The 17902-nt window shown below is 43.9% G+C and overlaps 1 protein-coding gene across 2 annotated transcripts in view; it reads left to right on the plus strand.

Moving 5' to 3' along the window:
* The first annotated feature begins 233 nt into the window (after positions 1 to 233).
* Positions 234 to 17902, plus strand: part of LOC119402031 (uncharacterized) — a 39505-nt gene continuing 21836 nt past the window's right edge. Inside the window, exons 1-5 of one of the 2 annotated variants that reach the window (XM_049418476.1) lie at positions 234 to 405; positions 4436 to 4567; positions 10076 to 10236; positions 12057 to 12149; positions 13726 to 13849. In XM_049418476.1, the coding sequence (XP_049274433.1) occupies positions 4477 to 4567; positions 10076 to 10236; positions 12057 to 12149; positions 13726 to 13849 (469 nt within the window). In that variant the 5' untranslated portion in view covers positions 234 to 405; positions 4436 to 4476. The remainder of the gene's footprint in view (positions 406 to 4435; positions 4568 to 10075; positions 10237 to 12056; positions 12150 to 13725; positions 13850 to 17902) is intronic. The other variant, XM_037669101.2, reaches the window with a different exon arrangement.

Consider the following 17902-nt stretch of genomic DNA (forward strand, 5'->3'; position numbering starts at 1 on the left):
CTCAATGACCCATTCGCGTTCGAAAGAGGCCTGTCTATTCACGACGTCAGTAGTACAAAGTGTACTAGACCACAACGGACGTCATAAAATTGTGACAGCGATTAATAAATATGAAAGTGATACTAACAGTGGAATTTAAATACAGAACAGATTATTCGACTCCACTCCTTCATATTGCTTATAGACATGGTGACTGCCACCGAAGGCCGCCTGTCCATTCGAACAAGGTATCGAAGCAATAATTTTGGGCGAGACTAATACTGATATGCTACTACGCCTTCAGTTACGTCGCTACGGCATCCGGTTGGCGATAGCGTAAATTATCCGAGATTCAAGAAAAGGTAACGTAACTGGGAAAGATCAGTCTTGTTACCATAAAACGCAACTAACGAAAGGACGCTTAACGTAAGTGTATTCTAGGCTTTGTACAAATTGACGCACAAGAGAATGTGCTATCGCGCGTAAAATTGAAATCAGTTTTCCCTGCGGCTGTCTTTGAACGCAGTACTGCACCTTAAATAGTGACGTGGCTATCCTCGAAATATCAGCGGCGTTTTTTTATTTTTATGTCGAAATTATATGGATGCTCAAACTGCAATCACGTAGTCGGTACTGCTGTTGTGCACGTCCGCTTCACGGCAACGGCGAGGTGCACACGTGGAAGTTTTAAGCTAGGGTATTCGTCCGCATGATGCATACCTGGCCGCGAAAGCGGTGAAGCCAAGGAGGCACAGAGTAAGCCCGACACTAAACTAGCGAATGGGATGAGCGAGAGCATTGTTCTACATTCTGGCACTTGTTCGCGTGTAGCGAGGCCGCACATCGAAGGAGCACCAGCTTTTGTAGGATGGAATACTGGGCGAGTTGGTGCAGACTTATTAACGCGTGCAGACAGTAGAGGTCAAAGACCTGCAGTCAAGTTCGCAAGACAGCGTACGCTGTCTTGAACCTGCCCATAATGTTTTGAAATACGTGCTGTCTTTTAAATGATCGCTGTACCTATACGATTGCCTGTATTTACGATTGAATGTGATCGATTGTGTTTTTGATATATTTTGTCATCGATTGATTAGCTTTTACTGAGTAACCATCGCCATTATTCGATCTTTTTTTCTGCCTGCGCGTGAAACTTGGCCAGAATATAATTAACCTCGAATGGTGCACTTTTGCTTAACATGCATATGGGTGTGCGTATAGCTTTGCAGCGGAGTGTCACATGCAGTTAATTATTCAAGCAGATAAGGAACCACTGAATCAGACAATACGTACCGGAATCCCGACACCGGGCATCATTTCCTCGGGTAGAGGGAGTGTTCGCTTTGCGAAGCCTGACGCATCATCCCTTCGGGCACAATAATCGCACGGATTACCACTGAAGCCAAGTTCTACTTGGTGTCTTTAACACACTGGACTTCTCAACAAATGCGTTCACTTGTGCTATCACATCCCTCGGAAATTGCGCGCTGAGCCAGTGCGAAGTGCGGGCCACCGGAACCCAGATAACGCGCGCGGGAGCCAAATACCAAAACATTTGAAGTGGGCGTATCAAGTCAGACTAACTCTACCAGCGCACATGGCTGTAGCAGCGTGAAGCTTCCGTCCTCGCTTTTTTTTTTCAGGTGGCGCTAATAGAAAGACATATTTTAATGGCACTGAAACAAAATGCAGTGGTATTTCTTTCACTCATCACATCTATTGAAATAAAATGAGGCACAACTCTCTTTTTTAGATATATAAAGCGTGCTGTGTTTGTTCTTTTAAATTTGACTTATTATTTGTGTAAGTCCGCTCGTCATTTAGGCGCGCTTTATTCGCAACTCACATGGCCCTCCTTTGATGTTGCTCACTATTTGCTCTGGACCGCGCTTCTTCTAAATCTTCGCGGCCATATGATTTCACCTTCGATGCTGCCCTTATCGCATTGAATGTCGAGTTGCGATGCCTTCAAATCCCTGACGGCGCTTATAACGCCAGCGTTGCGGAAAGAATGCCTGCTAACACAACATTAACCTGCACACTCGCATTATCACGCACACATGCCGTGCATGCAGGAAACACCGATGGATAATAAAGCCGCACAATGAAAACTGTCTGCATCGTATTATGATATTATATGGTTGTGGTCAACGAAATTGGGCTCCTCACTGATTATTTCTTCACCCTGGTACAGAAAATATTTCACACACCCGACATGCAATGGCCGGGAATGGGGTCACTGAAGCGCATATTCGAGCAGAGTTTGTAGCATTAAATCATTATTGCAGTCTAGTTGATTTTTACTGAACTATTCACGCGCCACGCAAGTAGAAAGAAAGGAAGGAAAAAGACCGGCTAGGGCGCAGTCCTCGTGTTCTGTCCTGTCTTCCCTGTTTTTTTTTTCTTTCTGCTTGCTCGGCAAGTCAATACTTTGTTGCAATATTTGCAACATTATAACAGTATCATGTGCTCTCGCTCCCTGCTCGCTAAGGGCGTCTTTGGCCGATCCCTCCGTTTGTGGTGAATTCTGCTTTTCTGACTTGGCAATTAACGCGTGTATGCATCGATTCTTGGGCCTCCTAGATGAGGTGCTTTGAAACCAAGCGATGCTACCTTTATGTGGAACAAAGAAATACCTTCTGCGAAATATAGAAAATATAGGAACGTGGGATAGAAGTGGTTGACGAGGGATATTCAGCGGCACTGTAAAGCACAAAGAAATGTGAGCGACGTCTATCTGAAAGCCAGAAATCACTATACAGAACCCAATACCTTCGGCCAATTGACGCGATTGGATAAGCTTACTTGATTAGATATACTTATTATGACATGAACGATCATGTGACATGAACAGATTAACACAAGACGACTTGTTAGAAGGCTGCAATCTTTCTGGTTCGAAAGTACTCTATTCAAGTACAGGGAATGGGACTTGTGAGAAGACCGGGTGAATAACAATGTCATGGCAATCTGTTGCATTGCACATAATCGTAGTGCTTCAATACTCGCAATACGCGCAAGAAGTCCATGGTTGCTGCGCTGGCTATGCCAGCGCTTGTGTGCTTTTACATGTTTTGAGCGACAAACATTAGTGTGGTATACTGGCAGAGTTATCAAGAGAGATAGTATTGATGACGAAACACGCATATCTGGAATAGGAGTGCCTGCTCCGTCAATGGGTGTTTAATATTCGGTGTTTTCGCGCCTGGATTGCTACAACGTTCCAACAATGCAGTGATTGTACGGCCCCATTATGCCTTAATTAAGCACAAGCCGCGTTTGTCGATGCTCTCTTGGTGATATTCGATACCGACATCATCGTCAGAGAAAATGATGTTGGTTATAGGGCTTCCTCGCATAAGTAATTCAGAGCTGTAAAGAATGCAAAGAATATAAATACAAGCGACGTTGCCACGACCAACTTTCTGAAACAATAACGCTTGTGACGCAAAATAGTATAACCTAGTTATTTTTACAAACAATTCAAAAATATATTTGCTTGCAAAAAAGTCACACCTGCTTCACTTTCTCTACCTTTTCAAAGTAATGCAGCCACGCAACGTTGATGAAACAGACACTGTATTGAGGGCCATGCTTCTGCGACCTCGATGGAATATTTGATGTTTGTGTCCCTCAGAACCTCACGCCAACGTTCCCAGCAAATATATTAAAGGGGTGGTGCCATCAAATTTCGAGGCTGTAGCAAGCTTGTTGTGGTTTTCCTCTGTATGCAAGGACATTCCACACGAAGGGTCAGACACAGCAAACGTTTAGAATATATTTTAATTCATTTCCAAAGTGTACCTAAATGCCCATTCTCCCGATCGAGACCCATCGCTAGCACGCCAACACTGACGTAGATCTGTAGGATGGGCAACGAAAGTTGAAGTGACGTCACAGGAAATCTGCTTAGTAATGTCAGTGACCTCCGCCGTTTCCGCAACGTACGTACCGGCTGTAGTGAACTAGAATATATGCTAATTCGCTATAGTACCGGCAAAGCATCGGTTGCTACATCACTCGCCGAGTTTCGATCGCTTCCTGGCTAAGTGCGTCACAGCCTTGTGTGGTCACGTGACCACGACTCCTACACTTCTACGTCACCGCCCAACCTCGGCGCCCAGAAACCGAAACCGAAAGTTGTCCACATCAAAAGGCGATATTAAGTTATTTGTCGAGACTACATGAATCTTGGTGCATGCATCATGCTTCCTGGAGCTATAGGAAACGCTTACAGCAAAGAATGCGCAAGCCACAAATTTGGTGGCACCACCCCTTTAATCTTAATCCAGTAATCCTTTTTCCTCTGCTGTACGTGCACATTCGCTGTACTCTTGCATTGTATTTCTTGTTTTGTGTTTCAAATTAGGACCAAAATTTTCGACAACTTTGCTTTCTGAAATGCAAATGCGTAATACGTGAATATGATGTGAAATCACCCTTTCATTTACATTACCAGGAGCGCAAGTTTGGCCACAGTATATACAGTTTTTATCAGCTATGACGTCTGACCATTTCGACCGTCATGTTGTGTCACCAACGCAATTATTAACTTTCATTTTACCTATCTACATGTTTGGCTCATGCGTTGGTAAGTGTTACCCTTTTCTTCCCACTGCTGCAGATTTCCATTTTCTGTAAAGTCGGTTTGTACTTCACAAATTACCTATGTTGGCTATCAGCGGACGTTTTCTAAAGAGAAACATAAATACATGTGCTTTCGAAGGGTGCCTTCCTGGCGTGCTGAAAACCTTCGCCCCTTCTGTGAACAAAAAGAGAGAATAAAGTCTTATTGCACAAGAATATTTACTATGAAGAAGTCGCTTGGCTCACCAATATTAAGCGGTCACTGTCAACTCTAAGAATTGTGTGAATCAGCAAGCTGTGCTTCACGCAGCCGAAGATGATTCCTCTTTGTTTGAATTGGCAATATTTTTCCCTAGCGTAAGGAGCCTAGCAAAAAATCATGGTTGATCTCTCCGTCATAGAATTGGGCATAACAAGAAAGTGAACCGTGTCTTGACAGTAGTACAGCTCGTTTATCTATCCTAGCTAAGAGAATGTAAATTGGTGTTTGGCAGCTATAGCACCGTCTGACGTGGATGCATCCACGCTGACGCCTAGTGGCACATCTCCAACCCGGCGACTATCGTCAAAGATTACAATTTAACCCTTGTGGCAGTTGAAGTAGTTAGAATACACCTGGACACAGCAGATGCTGAATCCCGCTCAAAGATGGCTTCAACAAGCAAATAACACTGGTACTCGATATGCACTCATTCAAAGCGTCATCAAAATGCCAAGGTGCGCAAATCTGCGGTCCCCGTAATAGGGAAGCCTTTGCCTGCGCCAATGCGTATACCACACAGCGCTTCAGGAACGCGAGAGGCAGAGCTCGTAGCTTGAGCCGTGAATGCGGGAAGGTGTTCCGCTTCCCGTTGGCTGGCGTGTCTCCCTCGCTGCACCAGAAGCTGAAACTACTGAAGCGCTCCCTGTCGGCGCTCGTTATTGTCATGATGCCGTACTTCACTTCACCGATCCCAGATGGCGACACCACCCCCCTCCACCAACCAAGGTCATCGTGAAAGGGAGAACGTGTGGGAGAGAATAGGCACAGGTGAAAAACAGCGCTAAAAAGACGGGACAAGAAAGGACACGAGACCACAGCGCCGTGGTCTCGTGTCCTTTCTTGTCCCGTCTTTTTAGCGCTGTTTTTCACCCGTAATCATGAACCAACCAGCCCAAATGCGTACCCTTCTAGAGAATAGGCACGTTGGTGAATCCTCGTGCATGAGCCTCGGTAGCGCAATGGTTAGAGATCAGCGCCTATCGTCGGGTACCGACAGGTCGAGGGTTCAATTGCCAAGGCATATATGCAAATGAACGAAACATTTCCTTCTGGTTTTCATTTATCATCTGTTCGTGTGCATTTTACCGACGTCACATCCGTGACGGAAATGACGTTAGTGAAGTCTTGGTGGACCCCGGTGTGAAACACTTTCGTGTTAAAAAATTGTTACATACTTGTTACGTCGGGTATACGGTACAGCTTGCAAGTGACAATGCTGATAAAGCAACAATGGTGCAGATACAAACGGTCAAGGTCCTGTGGTGTTGCAAAAAGAGCATATTGATGATCCATGATAAGGCGCGGATGTTCCATAGATGAACATAATTAAAGGTCTACTGAAAGCCGACATACAAAAAGACTTCAGAGCGTCACTGCTGGAATACCGGTGCCTCAGACACCCTAGGTTGCTCTAAGAAAATACATTCCCACGTAATGAACAACCCAGAGCTGGCAAAATAGATTAACTTATGTGCATCTAGAAGATTGCGAAGTGAAATTACTAACCAGGTTGCGAAATTAAGGCCTTTCCAACTTCATAAAAATCGAAATTAAATTTTGCTACAACTCTGAACCGCCGCTGCCCAGCGCCATTCTGTCGACATCGAAAACACAATTTCAAGCATCTAGATAATTCTGATTCTTCTCGTGGTATTTTACATGAATGGAATTTTCCACCTACTCCATCATTTTAAAACTGCACTGCAACAGAGGTGACGGCATACTTGACTGCGCCGATCTCTGGGGAATACATAGAGCTGTGCAAACCACCTCTGCACTTCTTTCGGAACTGAAAATGTTTCCTCGGCGAGAGTTCAGTAATTGCCTTCCTAAATATTTATTCGTGCACACCATGCTCTGTGCAGAAATCAGTCTTGTCTTCATAGAGAAATGGCGTGCCTTGTGCGCACAAACGCACCTAGATTACAGCAATGCACATCACGTCAATGAAAATATTATTATTTTCTGGAGATTCCTGCGGCTTATGAAATACCCGTAGTGCTACCATATAAAGTACCTGCTGCACCAAATACCCGTTGTAACCGTTGAAATCAATACTTTAAGTTTGCTCAACCTTCCTGTACTCATAGCCGTCCTAATCTTCCTCTTTTGCCACTAAAACAAATAAATGATTTCTACAAATTTAGCTACTTTCTTTTAAAAATTGAACGTTGGAATGCGTTGCGCGAATTTGTTCGTGCTTTGCCAATAACCGATTTGTTGCCTACAGGTTACATGTTTTGTTGTCGCATCTCCAGCCATAGCCCAACGTGGGCTGCGGTACCGTAAAATCTCAAGCAAGCGCCCGTACCAGAGCAAGCACCCCCCTCCCATTTTCGAGATATTTAAAATATGCGACAATGACTGAGCAAGCGCGCCCCCCCCACCTCCCTTCCTTCCACCCTTTTTTTCAACCTGTTCTCTGCTACAGGATCCTGCGGCAGTGATAACCAGGAACCCAAATTCAGAGACTGTTTAGGTACCATGACGATTTATTAATTGCGAAGCAATCCTTAGCGAACCCAAAGCACTTTGAGCGTTTCTATCTACGTATCTATTTAGCTATCTAGCCACCTACGTCTGGGTGCTCTCGTGATCGCCTCATCAGCTTGGTGTAGGCCAAAATTGTCGTGAGAGGGTAAGAGAGTCTGACGAATATGACTTTCTGTCATGACATCAATAACGTAAAAATCCTGCAGCGTACGTCGTCAAAACCTTTTCTCCAGACACGTGTAACTTATACTCGTATACCATGGGCCACGGTAAGGGGGTATGCGCCACAGGGTATTGACAGTTTATATCTTCTCAGGAACGGCGCGAACAGACACTGGTAATTTAAATGCGAGAGCGTAAAGAAAAACCGACCTCGGCAGCGTTGACCCCCCGAATGCAAAGAATAAAAATCAGAATCTCATCAGATCAGGATCTCAGGATCTACCACAGAACCACGCCGTGTCTGTCAACTGCTTTGGAAAAAGACCCTATGCAGGCGTAATGACGGTGCAGCGCCAATTGTGGTTGCAGTAAAGGCTATCTAAATGTATAAAGCAGCATGAAAGATAACATATGTACTCTTATGATACGGGCGTCATGCAGGCTTAACGTCAAGCATGGTTCCAGTTTTGGGGCCAATTTCACAGAAGTGTATTAAACATTATATTTGTATTCCTATAATGCAGCCTTCCTTGGCTTCATTATCTGTTGGTGTTCAGTAACATTATGATTCAGCAAGCTATATTGAAGCGTTAGTTGACCCCGGAGCAATTTGCTAACGAAAGTTACCTATGATATTCACACCATCGCACCGTAAAGTGCACTTTGTTTCGATACTACTCACGTATGTGTTCTAAAGTGCGTGCTGACATTACGCAAGACCATAAATTACCCTTTAAACCCCAGTGTAGTCGTTGTGTCTGGCGAGACCACAATGTGCACGCAACCATAGGCGTGCGCACAGGGGGGGGGGGGGGGGGGACTGCTCCCCATAATAACCTAAGAGGGGGGCGCAAAATCCCCGTACATTGACCCTTCTAGTCACCTAAGAGGGGGGGGAGCGCAAAATCTGCCCATACATTGACATAGTAGGGTGGGGGGGCGCTGCGATGAACGTTTGCCCCCCCCCCCCCCCCCTGATGGGGAACCCTGCCTACGCCTATGCACGCAACTACTACGCACACAAAAACACGTCGATCCGACTCGCAGCCATTTGCTCAAAGCCAAAATTGCAGCATAGACAACTACTCGCTGATTGCTTCGCATGAAACCGATTCCCACAAGGCGTGGGATCTGCCGAGCTTTTTGTACTTTTCTGTAATGCCCCCGGAGTTGCCTACTGAGTTGTCACAAATTGTCGAAACATTTCAAGAATATATTTCCCCCTGGTCATAACGCGGGAAATTTCACTCGAGGATACTCTCCAGTTCAGTAAAAACAGTAAATGCATGTGCATTCAATAATGCATTTAATCAGAAGCACCCGTGTGCGTTATTTATTCTTAGCAGATCTTCCAACAGCAGCTTGAATTTTTGTCCCCCTCCAAATCTTGTCCGATTTTCTTTCACCGAAGGGGGGAGGGCGCTTGCTGGGAATTTTATGGTATGTAGACATAAATAAATAAATAAATAAATAAATAAATAAATAAATAAATAAATAAATAAATAAATAAATAAATAAATAAAAAATAGAAGAAATAAAAAATAAATTCAGACCACATTCAAAATCCCCCCCATGAACTATCCAACCGATCAAAAAACATCGACTAAAATCTAGAAAGTGTCTATTTCTTTCGCTCTCTATTTTTCTATCTTTCTTTGCTCTCTATCATATGTTTCGCTTTCTTTCTATCACTTCCCTTCTATCTTTCTCTCTCTGTACTCCTTCTGTCGCCCATCCGAGTTATTGCATCCAACGCCGGCTCACATGTTCTGGGAGCGCAGCAGATGGAAAAGATGACAAACAGAGCACCTGCCAGCCGAGTTATTGAGCTCGTGATGAAGATAGTGTTTGTACGCAACCAAAGGGGTTTCTCCTCAACAAGAACCATGATTTCGTTTTCTTCATTTCCCCTCATCCTCTTGTCTACTTCTCATCTCGTCTTCTCCTCCTTTCTTTTCTCCTCTCCACTTGAGCGAGCAGAGTTTTCGTTTAGCGCAGCACCTACTGTACTCGGTAGTGGGGCTTGCCCAGTACCTGTGGCGCATACCACTCCGAGGTTTTTTGCCCACGACGGGTAGACTTGCTCTAAGCACTCCTCTCCACCGCACCTCCGAAAAATATTAAATAATAAGGAGCAGCGGGAGGCTGCTTTGCGCAGCTTGGAACCCGACGTCCAGGAGGCCATCCTGGGTTGGGCAGAGAGGGTTGCGAAGGACTACCGTGGGCAGCAACCTCCCCATATCTCTATCCATTTGCCCCTTCCTTTCAAAACGAAAAATAAAGTTTTTACCTACCTACCTACGCTCGGCTTACACAACTCCACTGTCTACTGTTTTTTTTTTCTTCTCAAAGTTCATCTGATGGCCTATTCTTGGTTAGCACCTCAGGTGATCCGTGGGGCTTAATCTTGTCAGCTAATCGTCCTACAACGCCGAAACTCCATTTGGTCATAAGTGGCGCAAGAAACCGAGTCTCAGCTCCCGCTATAGTCCACTCGACGGGAGCGTAACTTAAAAGCGTTATGGAGGAACGTTCAACGTTGAAACTAAAATTTTGAATTTTGCAATATACACGACGCGTCTTTTGCTCTTTCAGGCTTTCGCGTATACCCGAGGCTTTTGGAGAGGAGGAGTGCAGATGATCGCCTCATCCTTCACGTTCATTCGGGCTTAACTATAACGCTCGAGAAAAGTTCTATATTGGCAAAAAAACTTTATTTAGAATCTTCATCCTTCGATGATTCTCACACAACCGCTGTAAGTATCTGGTAACCATATGTGCGTGATGCATTTAAACGCTACATAGTTTAGTCTGTTTTGTTAATACAAGAAAAATTTTTCTTTCATAAGGAGCCGAATATTACTACAGTTGTATGCGAAAGCTGCACATGGTCACAGGCATACGTACTACCGAGAATTACTAATGATTCTAGTCGGCTCTTGGTGTTGAAGGCTTCAGGGAAGCTTGTTTTGTTTCCACAATACATGGCGGACAGAGACTAGGCTGTGAGCCTCAACTCTTTATTTTTTCTTTAATTCCTTCGAACATTGTTCTCGCCAGGTAATTCAAGACGATGTATAAAAGGAGTAACAACCGATGAATACAATGAGAACGAACATATGTTCTACGCATCTCGAAACGCCTACTTTACTGTCTATATGAGCATGAACATAGCAATTAAAATGGAACTTATTGAAACAGAATTATACGGAAATTTCCAATGACAACTACAACACTCACAAAATCAAGCCTCCAGGACTATAAATTTCAGAAGGCATATGTCACAGAGCCCTAATTTACAGTTATTTCACGATACTACCATCGCGCTATGTGCTGGAGCTCATATTGGCTATTCATATTGTCACGGGGTCGTGACATCGACAAGTGCAGCAGTCGGAGTGTCCAAGATGAAACTCTTTATTTGGCGAACTTGCTGCCGAGAAACGGGAAGTCAAACTACAGAAATACACACTTACAATGGTAGTGGCGAATAGAGTATCGGCCGTCGATGAACTGATCACGGCTGCGACGTGCCGTCTTTTATACATCACGAATCGAGCTTTCCAGCCTTATCACTGGTGGTCGCGCAAGCTCTGGAATAATCTACACCATTCGCGTCCTCCTAGCAGTCTTAACAAAGTGATCTACTACAATCGCGAAGTTTCTCAAACACTGCGGCTCGGTCTGCGTCGAGCGTTACTAACCGTCTTTGCGGGCCCAACCCGAAGGCATCAAAATAAAACAAGAAGCGGGCGCTGCAGTATACCTTCGCCCACAGGATCACTAAATCAACGCATAGCAATGGGCAACTGTTCCGGCTAACAATTTCTTGATCCGTCGATTATGTTCGAATTATTGAAAGATGACGGCTTTTTTATGGGTATTAAACACCGAAACACATCACCACGCAGTAATGAAGCTTCGGTAATACCTGTATATTTCACCTGGTTTTTGTTGCACTGATACCGCGTATATTTAAGCGCTTTTTTCTTCAGGATTACTCATACGAGATTCCCCTAACAGTTATTGGCTTCCTATTTCATTACTAAAGTGTCAAGCGTTTTGAAATTGAAAAGCACTGTAAACCCTCAGTTCTGGAGCTGTACAATTTTTTGAACGCCGAATGTGCATTATTTGTTAGAATGAAAAACCCCGTTTGTAAAGATCACCAGTTCTGTCATTGCGATCCTTATGAACACCAACGTGTGCCCAAAATGTTCGAATACACATTCTGAAAGACACTGTTATTGGAGGTACATCGAAAATGACAGCTGACATAAGTGCCGTGTAATGAAGAGAAGAATTGACATCTGTCCAAGTTGATCCTGGTAGAACATCTTGATCTGCGGCACTGACAACAAAAACGTACAGTAGCTAAAACACAATGCAGCACCGACACATGTTTTTGCTGTCTTGTGTCTTTCGATGTGTGAAAAAAATCACCACTATGTTTTAGCAGCACATAAACCACATACTAACTATCATGTCTCTTACTTCCTATATTCCAATAGTTATCTTCTCCGCATTTGAATGGCTGCCGGAAATTTCGTGAACACATGGTTTCTTTTTTCCTCAGTTAGATGGAGAAGACCTTGAAAAGAGCCTGTACCACAACAGCGAGCACATGTCGTCTCTCCACGTCCAGAGGGTCGGAAGTGGCGTAGAAGTGGTAAGGTTAAGCAGCTGCACTGATGTAATTCTAAGCATAAACTCTTCATTTCGTGTGTCTGCCTCCTTATGGAAAAGTACTTCGAGGGCGCAAGTTTCTTTCATTGGGAAGTGTTTTGCGGCCCACAAAGTTTAGGCGATTTGTTGTACCGGCCTACACCACACCCAAAAACCTATATTTAAAAAAAGGGAACGCCCATGAACGTAGAGGGAATATCCAATGTTATGGCTAATTTGTGAATGATCGCACAGGTGATGCAGAAATAGTGGTTCGCCTTGCAGAATTGCGAAATGTTTTCTTTGATGCATTTAGTATGCTTTTTAACTACTATATTGTTTAACTTTACGAGAAAGCAGATCTGATTTTCCTGCATTCATTTTGTGGAGTTTCCTACTGCTCTTGTTTGGTCATGTCAAGCATCAGACAAAGCGCCTTGGTCTCTTCCAATAGCGTACAGTACCGGCAGATTGCTACCTCTACACGCCTCTCAGCCGTGCAAATAATCCGAGTCTTTAATTTGTTTGTTTCGATACCGATCACGGTGCCTGTTGTATGCTGCGCTTTCGCTTATACATTCAACCTATAGTTTATCCATCATCCTACCGTATATGTGAAGTGGCGCACTTTAAAGAGGACAAAGGGAACAAGGAATACAGGACAGTCACTGCCCTTTCAACTAATTTTACTTAAGAAAGAATACTTCATGTGGCCTAACTTTCATCCTTATTGAACTCTAGTGCATTTTCAAATAGAATGACGTCGAGATAAATTTGGCGTTACACTCCGAAAATCAACACGTAAAAAACGCGCAAAGGTGGTCTGTTATTGTGAGTGCCCTCCTGCACGAACGTTTATGTAGATAAATGAAGTTGTGGACTTAGAGTACGGTACTACATTCAGTACTATGGGCGAGCAGTAAGCTATGCCTATTGACGGAAAATAAAGGCGGAATGGTAAATATGAGCGGCTACTCCAAAGAGCTTGAAGCAATACAAGACGTCTTTATTCGTTAAGTAAGCTTGCGATCGTGGCGTGAGGATAATGCCCGCAGGAACAAGGCTGGAGGTAACTCAGATCAAGCGACTTGGCCGCGTAGCAGGAGTACGTGTTTTTACAAGTAAGCAATGTGTGCTAAATAACAACCATGGCGTCATATATTTGTTTACACGGAATGTTTTTGGGCAGCACAGATTTGTTTTATTGTTGTGAGAGTCAGGCAACTCTGAACTTCGCAGAGAAACTCCACGCAACTCCCAAGGTAGCAGATAAACTCTATGTCCGGGAGGAACTACTTCGCTGCTTCTAGTTATCTCAAAAGAATCATTAGGAAAAATTTCTTAGTATGTTGTCTTCAGCTTGTGAGCAGTTGTTTATAGAGAAAGGTTCTATCCCATCACAATTTGGGGAGCTCGATGTTTTTCGAAATGTAATTTACGCGTATTATACTGCAGAAATTCATGTATTCTCGGACACGCCCACTGCCTAAATTTCTGCATATGCAACATCACTTTTGTCATTTTATTGTGTGTACATGTGTCAGCAAATTCACTTTATTCCATGTACGCTCTTACCTCAGCGAGGAATTCTCAATCATCAGTTGAGGATTGCTCCGGCTGTTGTGGTCGATCATAGCAACGCACAAGGAATTCCACATCGGATATTCGATGTTCAAGAAAGATCAACCTCATCATCGGCAAAAGGTAAGATGTAAACCTCTTCTATGATTTCACTACCGATAGCAGACAGCCATTCACTGTGGGTTTATGCGTAGAGTATATTCGTTAATGTACTTAGATGCCTTAAGCTGAAGGCAGTTGGAAACTGATACGTTTTTCTACGTAGGCCTCTCTTCAGTAACTTCCTGGTTGTACAGCAATTTGAAAAACAAACAAAAAAAGCCGGCAGATCCCACGCATTGTGGGAATCGATGTAATGCGAAGCAGCCAGCAAAGAGCTGCATACATCGTCTTGTATGTCATTGAGGAAAATGCGTGTGATGGTTTTCATGTTAACTCCTATTATTTATGTTCGTCACACAGTCACGTCGCGCAAGACCAATTCCGGGGTAGATCAAGCTAGCGAAACAGCCACCAGCGCGCCATGAGCGTGGCACGTAAGTCATGCTGTACATGACATGCGTGTCATGGTTTTCATGATAACTCGTGTTATTTATGTTCATCACACGGTCACGTCGCAAGATACCAAGTTTGGTGTATATCAATCTAGCGAAACGGCCGCCAGCGCCCCATGAGCGTGGCACGTAAGTCATGCTGTACCTGACGTGCGTGTCATGATTTTCATGATAACTCGTGTTATTTATGTTCGTCACACGGTCACGTCGCAAGATACCAATTTTGGTGTGTATCAATCTAGCGAAACGGCCGCCAGCGCCCCATGAGCGTGGCACGTAAGTCATGCTGTGCATGGCATGCGTGTCATGATTTTCATGATAACTCGTATTATTTATGTTCGTCACACGGTCACGTCACAAGATACCAATTTTGGTGTATATAAAGCTAGCGAAACGGCCGCCAGCGCACCATGAGCGTGGCACGTAAGTCATGCTGTACATGACATGCGTGTCATGATTTTCATGTTAACTCGTGTTATTTGTGTTCGTCACAAGATACCAATTTTGGTGTATATCAAGCTAGCGAAACGGCCGCCAGCGCACCATGAGCGTAGCATGTAAATCATGCTGTACATGACATTCGTGTCATGATTTTCATGTTATGACTTGTCATTTATGTTCGCCATACAGTCATGTTACGCCATACCAATTTTGGTGCACATTCGATTAACCAAGCGACCAGGAGAGCACAAAGTCGTAGGCGGCTAGATAGATAGATAGATAGATAGATAGATAGATAGATAGATAGATAGATAGATAGATAGATAGATAGATAGATAGATAGATAGATAGATAGATAGATAGATAGATAGATAGATAGATAGATATAGATAGATAGATAGATAGATAGATAGATAGATAGATAGATAGATAGATAGATAGATAGATAGATAGATAGATAGATAGATAGATAGATAGATAGATAGATAGATAGATAGATAGATAGATAGATACGGTCAAAGTCGCAGAAGTTCGCTAAGAAATGCTTCGCATTTAAAAGTCAATATTACGTACTACAGTAAACTACCACTTCAATGAACCCTTAGTTAAGCGAACTATTCAGTTGTACGACCATTTTTTGAATCTCCCGCTGCATCACCAGTTGACCAAATTCTAGCGCATTTCAGTTAACGAAATAGAGTGCAGAGCGCATTTTACTTCTACGAACATATTTTGTGACACTATCCAATGCCTCCCACGCCATACTGATCACAAGAACAGCCGAACTTTCTCTAATATTGCTTCACAGCGGCCATCGCGATAAGTTCCTCCAGCGTGCACGCCAGACAGCACATTGCTTCTTGAGGGCTATGTCACCTGTGACTCCCGCGTTGAGACATGGGCTACACTCTCTACAGAAGATATTGTAGCGAACGTCTTACGTCAGGAACAAGAAGAAAAGGAAGCAGTAACCGTAGTAGAGGAAGCAAACAAAAAAATTTGGGAAGAAGCGAACCATGTGGGGAAGGGTGTTTCAGCTCCACTAACGTGAAACATTGAGGGGCGAAGCATGCAGTGTGTGCCGGTGTTTCCCACATCAAAATCGCTGCTGATGGGCAATGAGAGACAGAATAGAGATTGCAGACAGAGACCCGCAGTCCGTTTTTAGTTAAGGTACACGCTGCGAATCTTTATTGTTCAATTACGCACAAGAGAAATCTCCCACCGCCACTACATTGCAGGTCAAGATCCGGTGCCTATATATACGCGGTGGCCGGTCAACGGTTGTGCAGCGCGAGCAGTCGGTTTTTAAAGACGATAGTCTTCCTTGGGGAACTTAAACGCAGAAATTTTGGTCTGTCTTTCTGTTTGTCTGTCTGTCACCTGATTCAGCCATACGACCAAACTTTAACCACTTGCCGAGCACCCAGCCATCTGAACAGGTAGCGTCGTTCATACTTGTGAGCATTGTCGATCAAAAAGCAAATATTACGCATATCTGAGGCGCAACATCAATACGTAAGTATTAGGTGGTGTGTTCCTTTACTAGAAAATACATAGATACGTAATTCTAAAGACCCTAGTGTTTCTTAGGCTGCGCTGCAAATGCGACGCTATGAGCCTGATGCGGCGATTTAGCGTAGAGTACGGCCGGCAGAAGACTATCGTCTTTCGACGACATTTGCAGCGAAGCACGCAGATAGGCCAATTTTTTTTCAGTGAAGAAACTCGCTAGCAGACGCTGCCTGCGTCGGGGTTGTCTCTCGCGGGCGAGGATGCGTTCTCGTTTCGTGCGAGCCTGTAGTTCAGCGTTAATCGCAGAAAGAGCGTTTCCATAGTGAACGCGTGCCGTTCGCTCTCTCTCGCCACACGGCGAACGCTGAAGCGGCGGTACCCTCTCTTGTGCTCAAGCAAATGGACCGTTCCGACAGGAGACGATGATGTATGCCGCGACAGCAGATGACGATGCACGCCGACACGCCGACACCCCGAGGTGCTGCACCCCTAAAATTTCAGCGAAAGAAGCACTGATGTACTTGGAAAAAGTGAAGCCCTTCGCTGCCCATCATAGCGTTGCGCCGGAGAAGGTTTATGAAAGCTTGGACATGTGACTCAATTCACGACCACTGCTTAGTCCTAAGAGCAAAACTGCAGCAAAAGATTACTGCATTCTTCAAAACATGCTAAATAAGCAGAAATTCACGTTCAAGTAAACATCATTCCAGATAAATGGGTTTAAATTTTTTTCAACAATTGATGTTTTCTTTAGCATCTGATAAAAAGTTCCAACATCGCTATTTCAGTTTAGCGAACTTTCACTTTAGCGAACGATTGCTGGGGTCCCTTGAAGATTGTTCAAGTGAAGTCTCACTGCATTTTTAAAGTACAGGAAGACCATTTTATTAAAAACACATTTTGAGGTTGCTGTACAGTGCTTTACGAAAGCATTCTGTACACTTTGTGCTAATACAAGTGTTATCAAATGCACTTCCTAAAGTAATGGTTGTTCATGTGAACACCCCACTGAAGATGTGAACTGCGTTCTGCTGCGCATATCGACACAACTTTACGGCACTTACCAATTCAGCACTGCGAACGCATCAAGTATTCTTTGACACTGGAGGGCTTGCGTGTCACTGGCGTGAATGTAATTGATGCGAACATTGCGTATAATAATAAAAAAAATTAGGGTTTTTTTAGGAAGCTAAATTGAGGTGTCGTGTTCAGTATTTTTCTTTATACTTCCAGAAGGAAGTAAAACTTCGCTAAATTTGTTACATAGCTTTCTTTTATTAGCCCTTCAGGGAACCTAATCGAAATGAACAGAAAAAGCAGGAAGCATTCTTTCCTGTGGAAAATATTAATTACTGTAAGTTGGTCATGGGAAAATGAAACAAAGCTGTTGCGGCTGACAATGGCGGTATGAACCAGATGCAAAACGATGTAATTTCAAAAACACAATTTTTATACCACAAGTTACTAGATTTAGCGAGTACCATTTTTGTTGTACGCGCCATTGTAGTTCAGCGGCCAGGGGATGGAGCTGTTAGGATTGAAGACGCGGGACTGATTGCTGGCCGCGGCGTCAGCATGTCGGTTAGGCCAAAAGGGAGAAAAAGTAGTGATATTTGTGTACATCGGTGCACTTTAAAAGAACGACAAGTGGTCAATATAATTTGAC

The sequence above is a fragment of the Rhipicephalus sanguineus genome, chromosome 8 (assembly GCF_013339695.2).
Source record: "Rhipicephalus sanguineus isolate Rsan-2018 chromosome 8, BIME_Rsan_1.4, whole genome shotgun sequence".
NCBI lineage: Eukaryota > Metazoa > Arthropoda > Arachnida > Ixodida > Ixodidae > Rhipicephalus > Rhipicephalus sanguineus.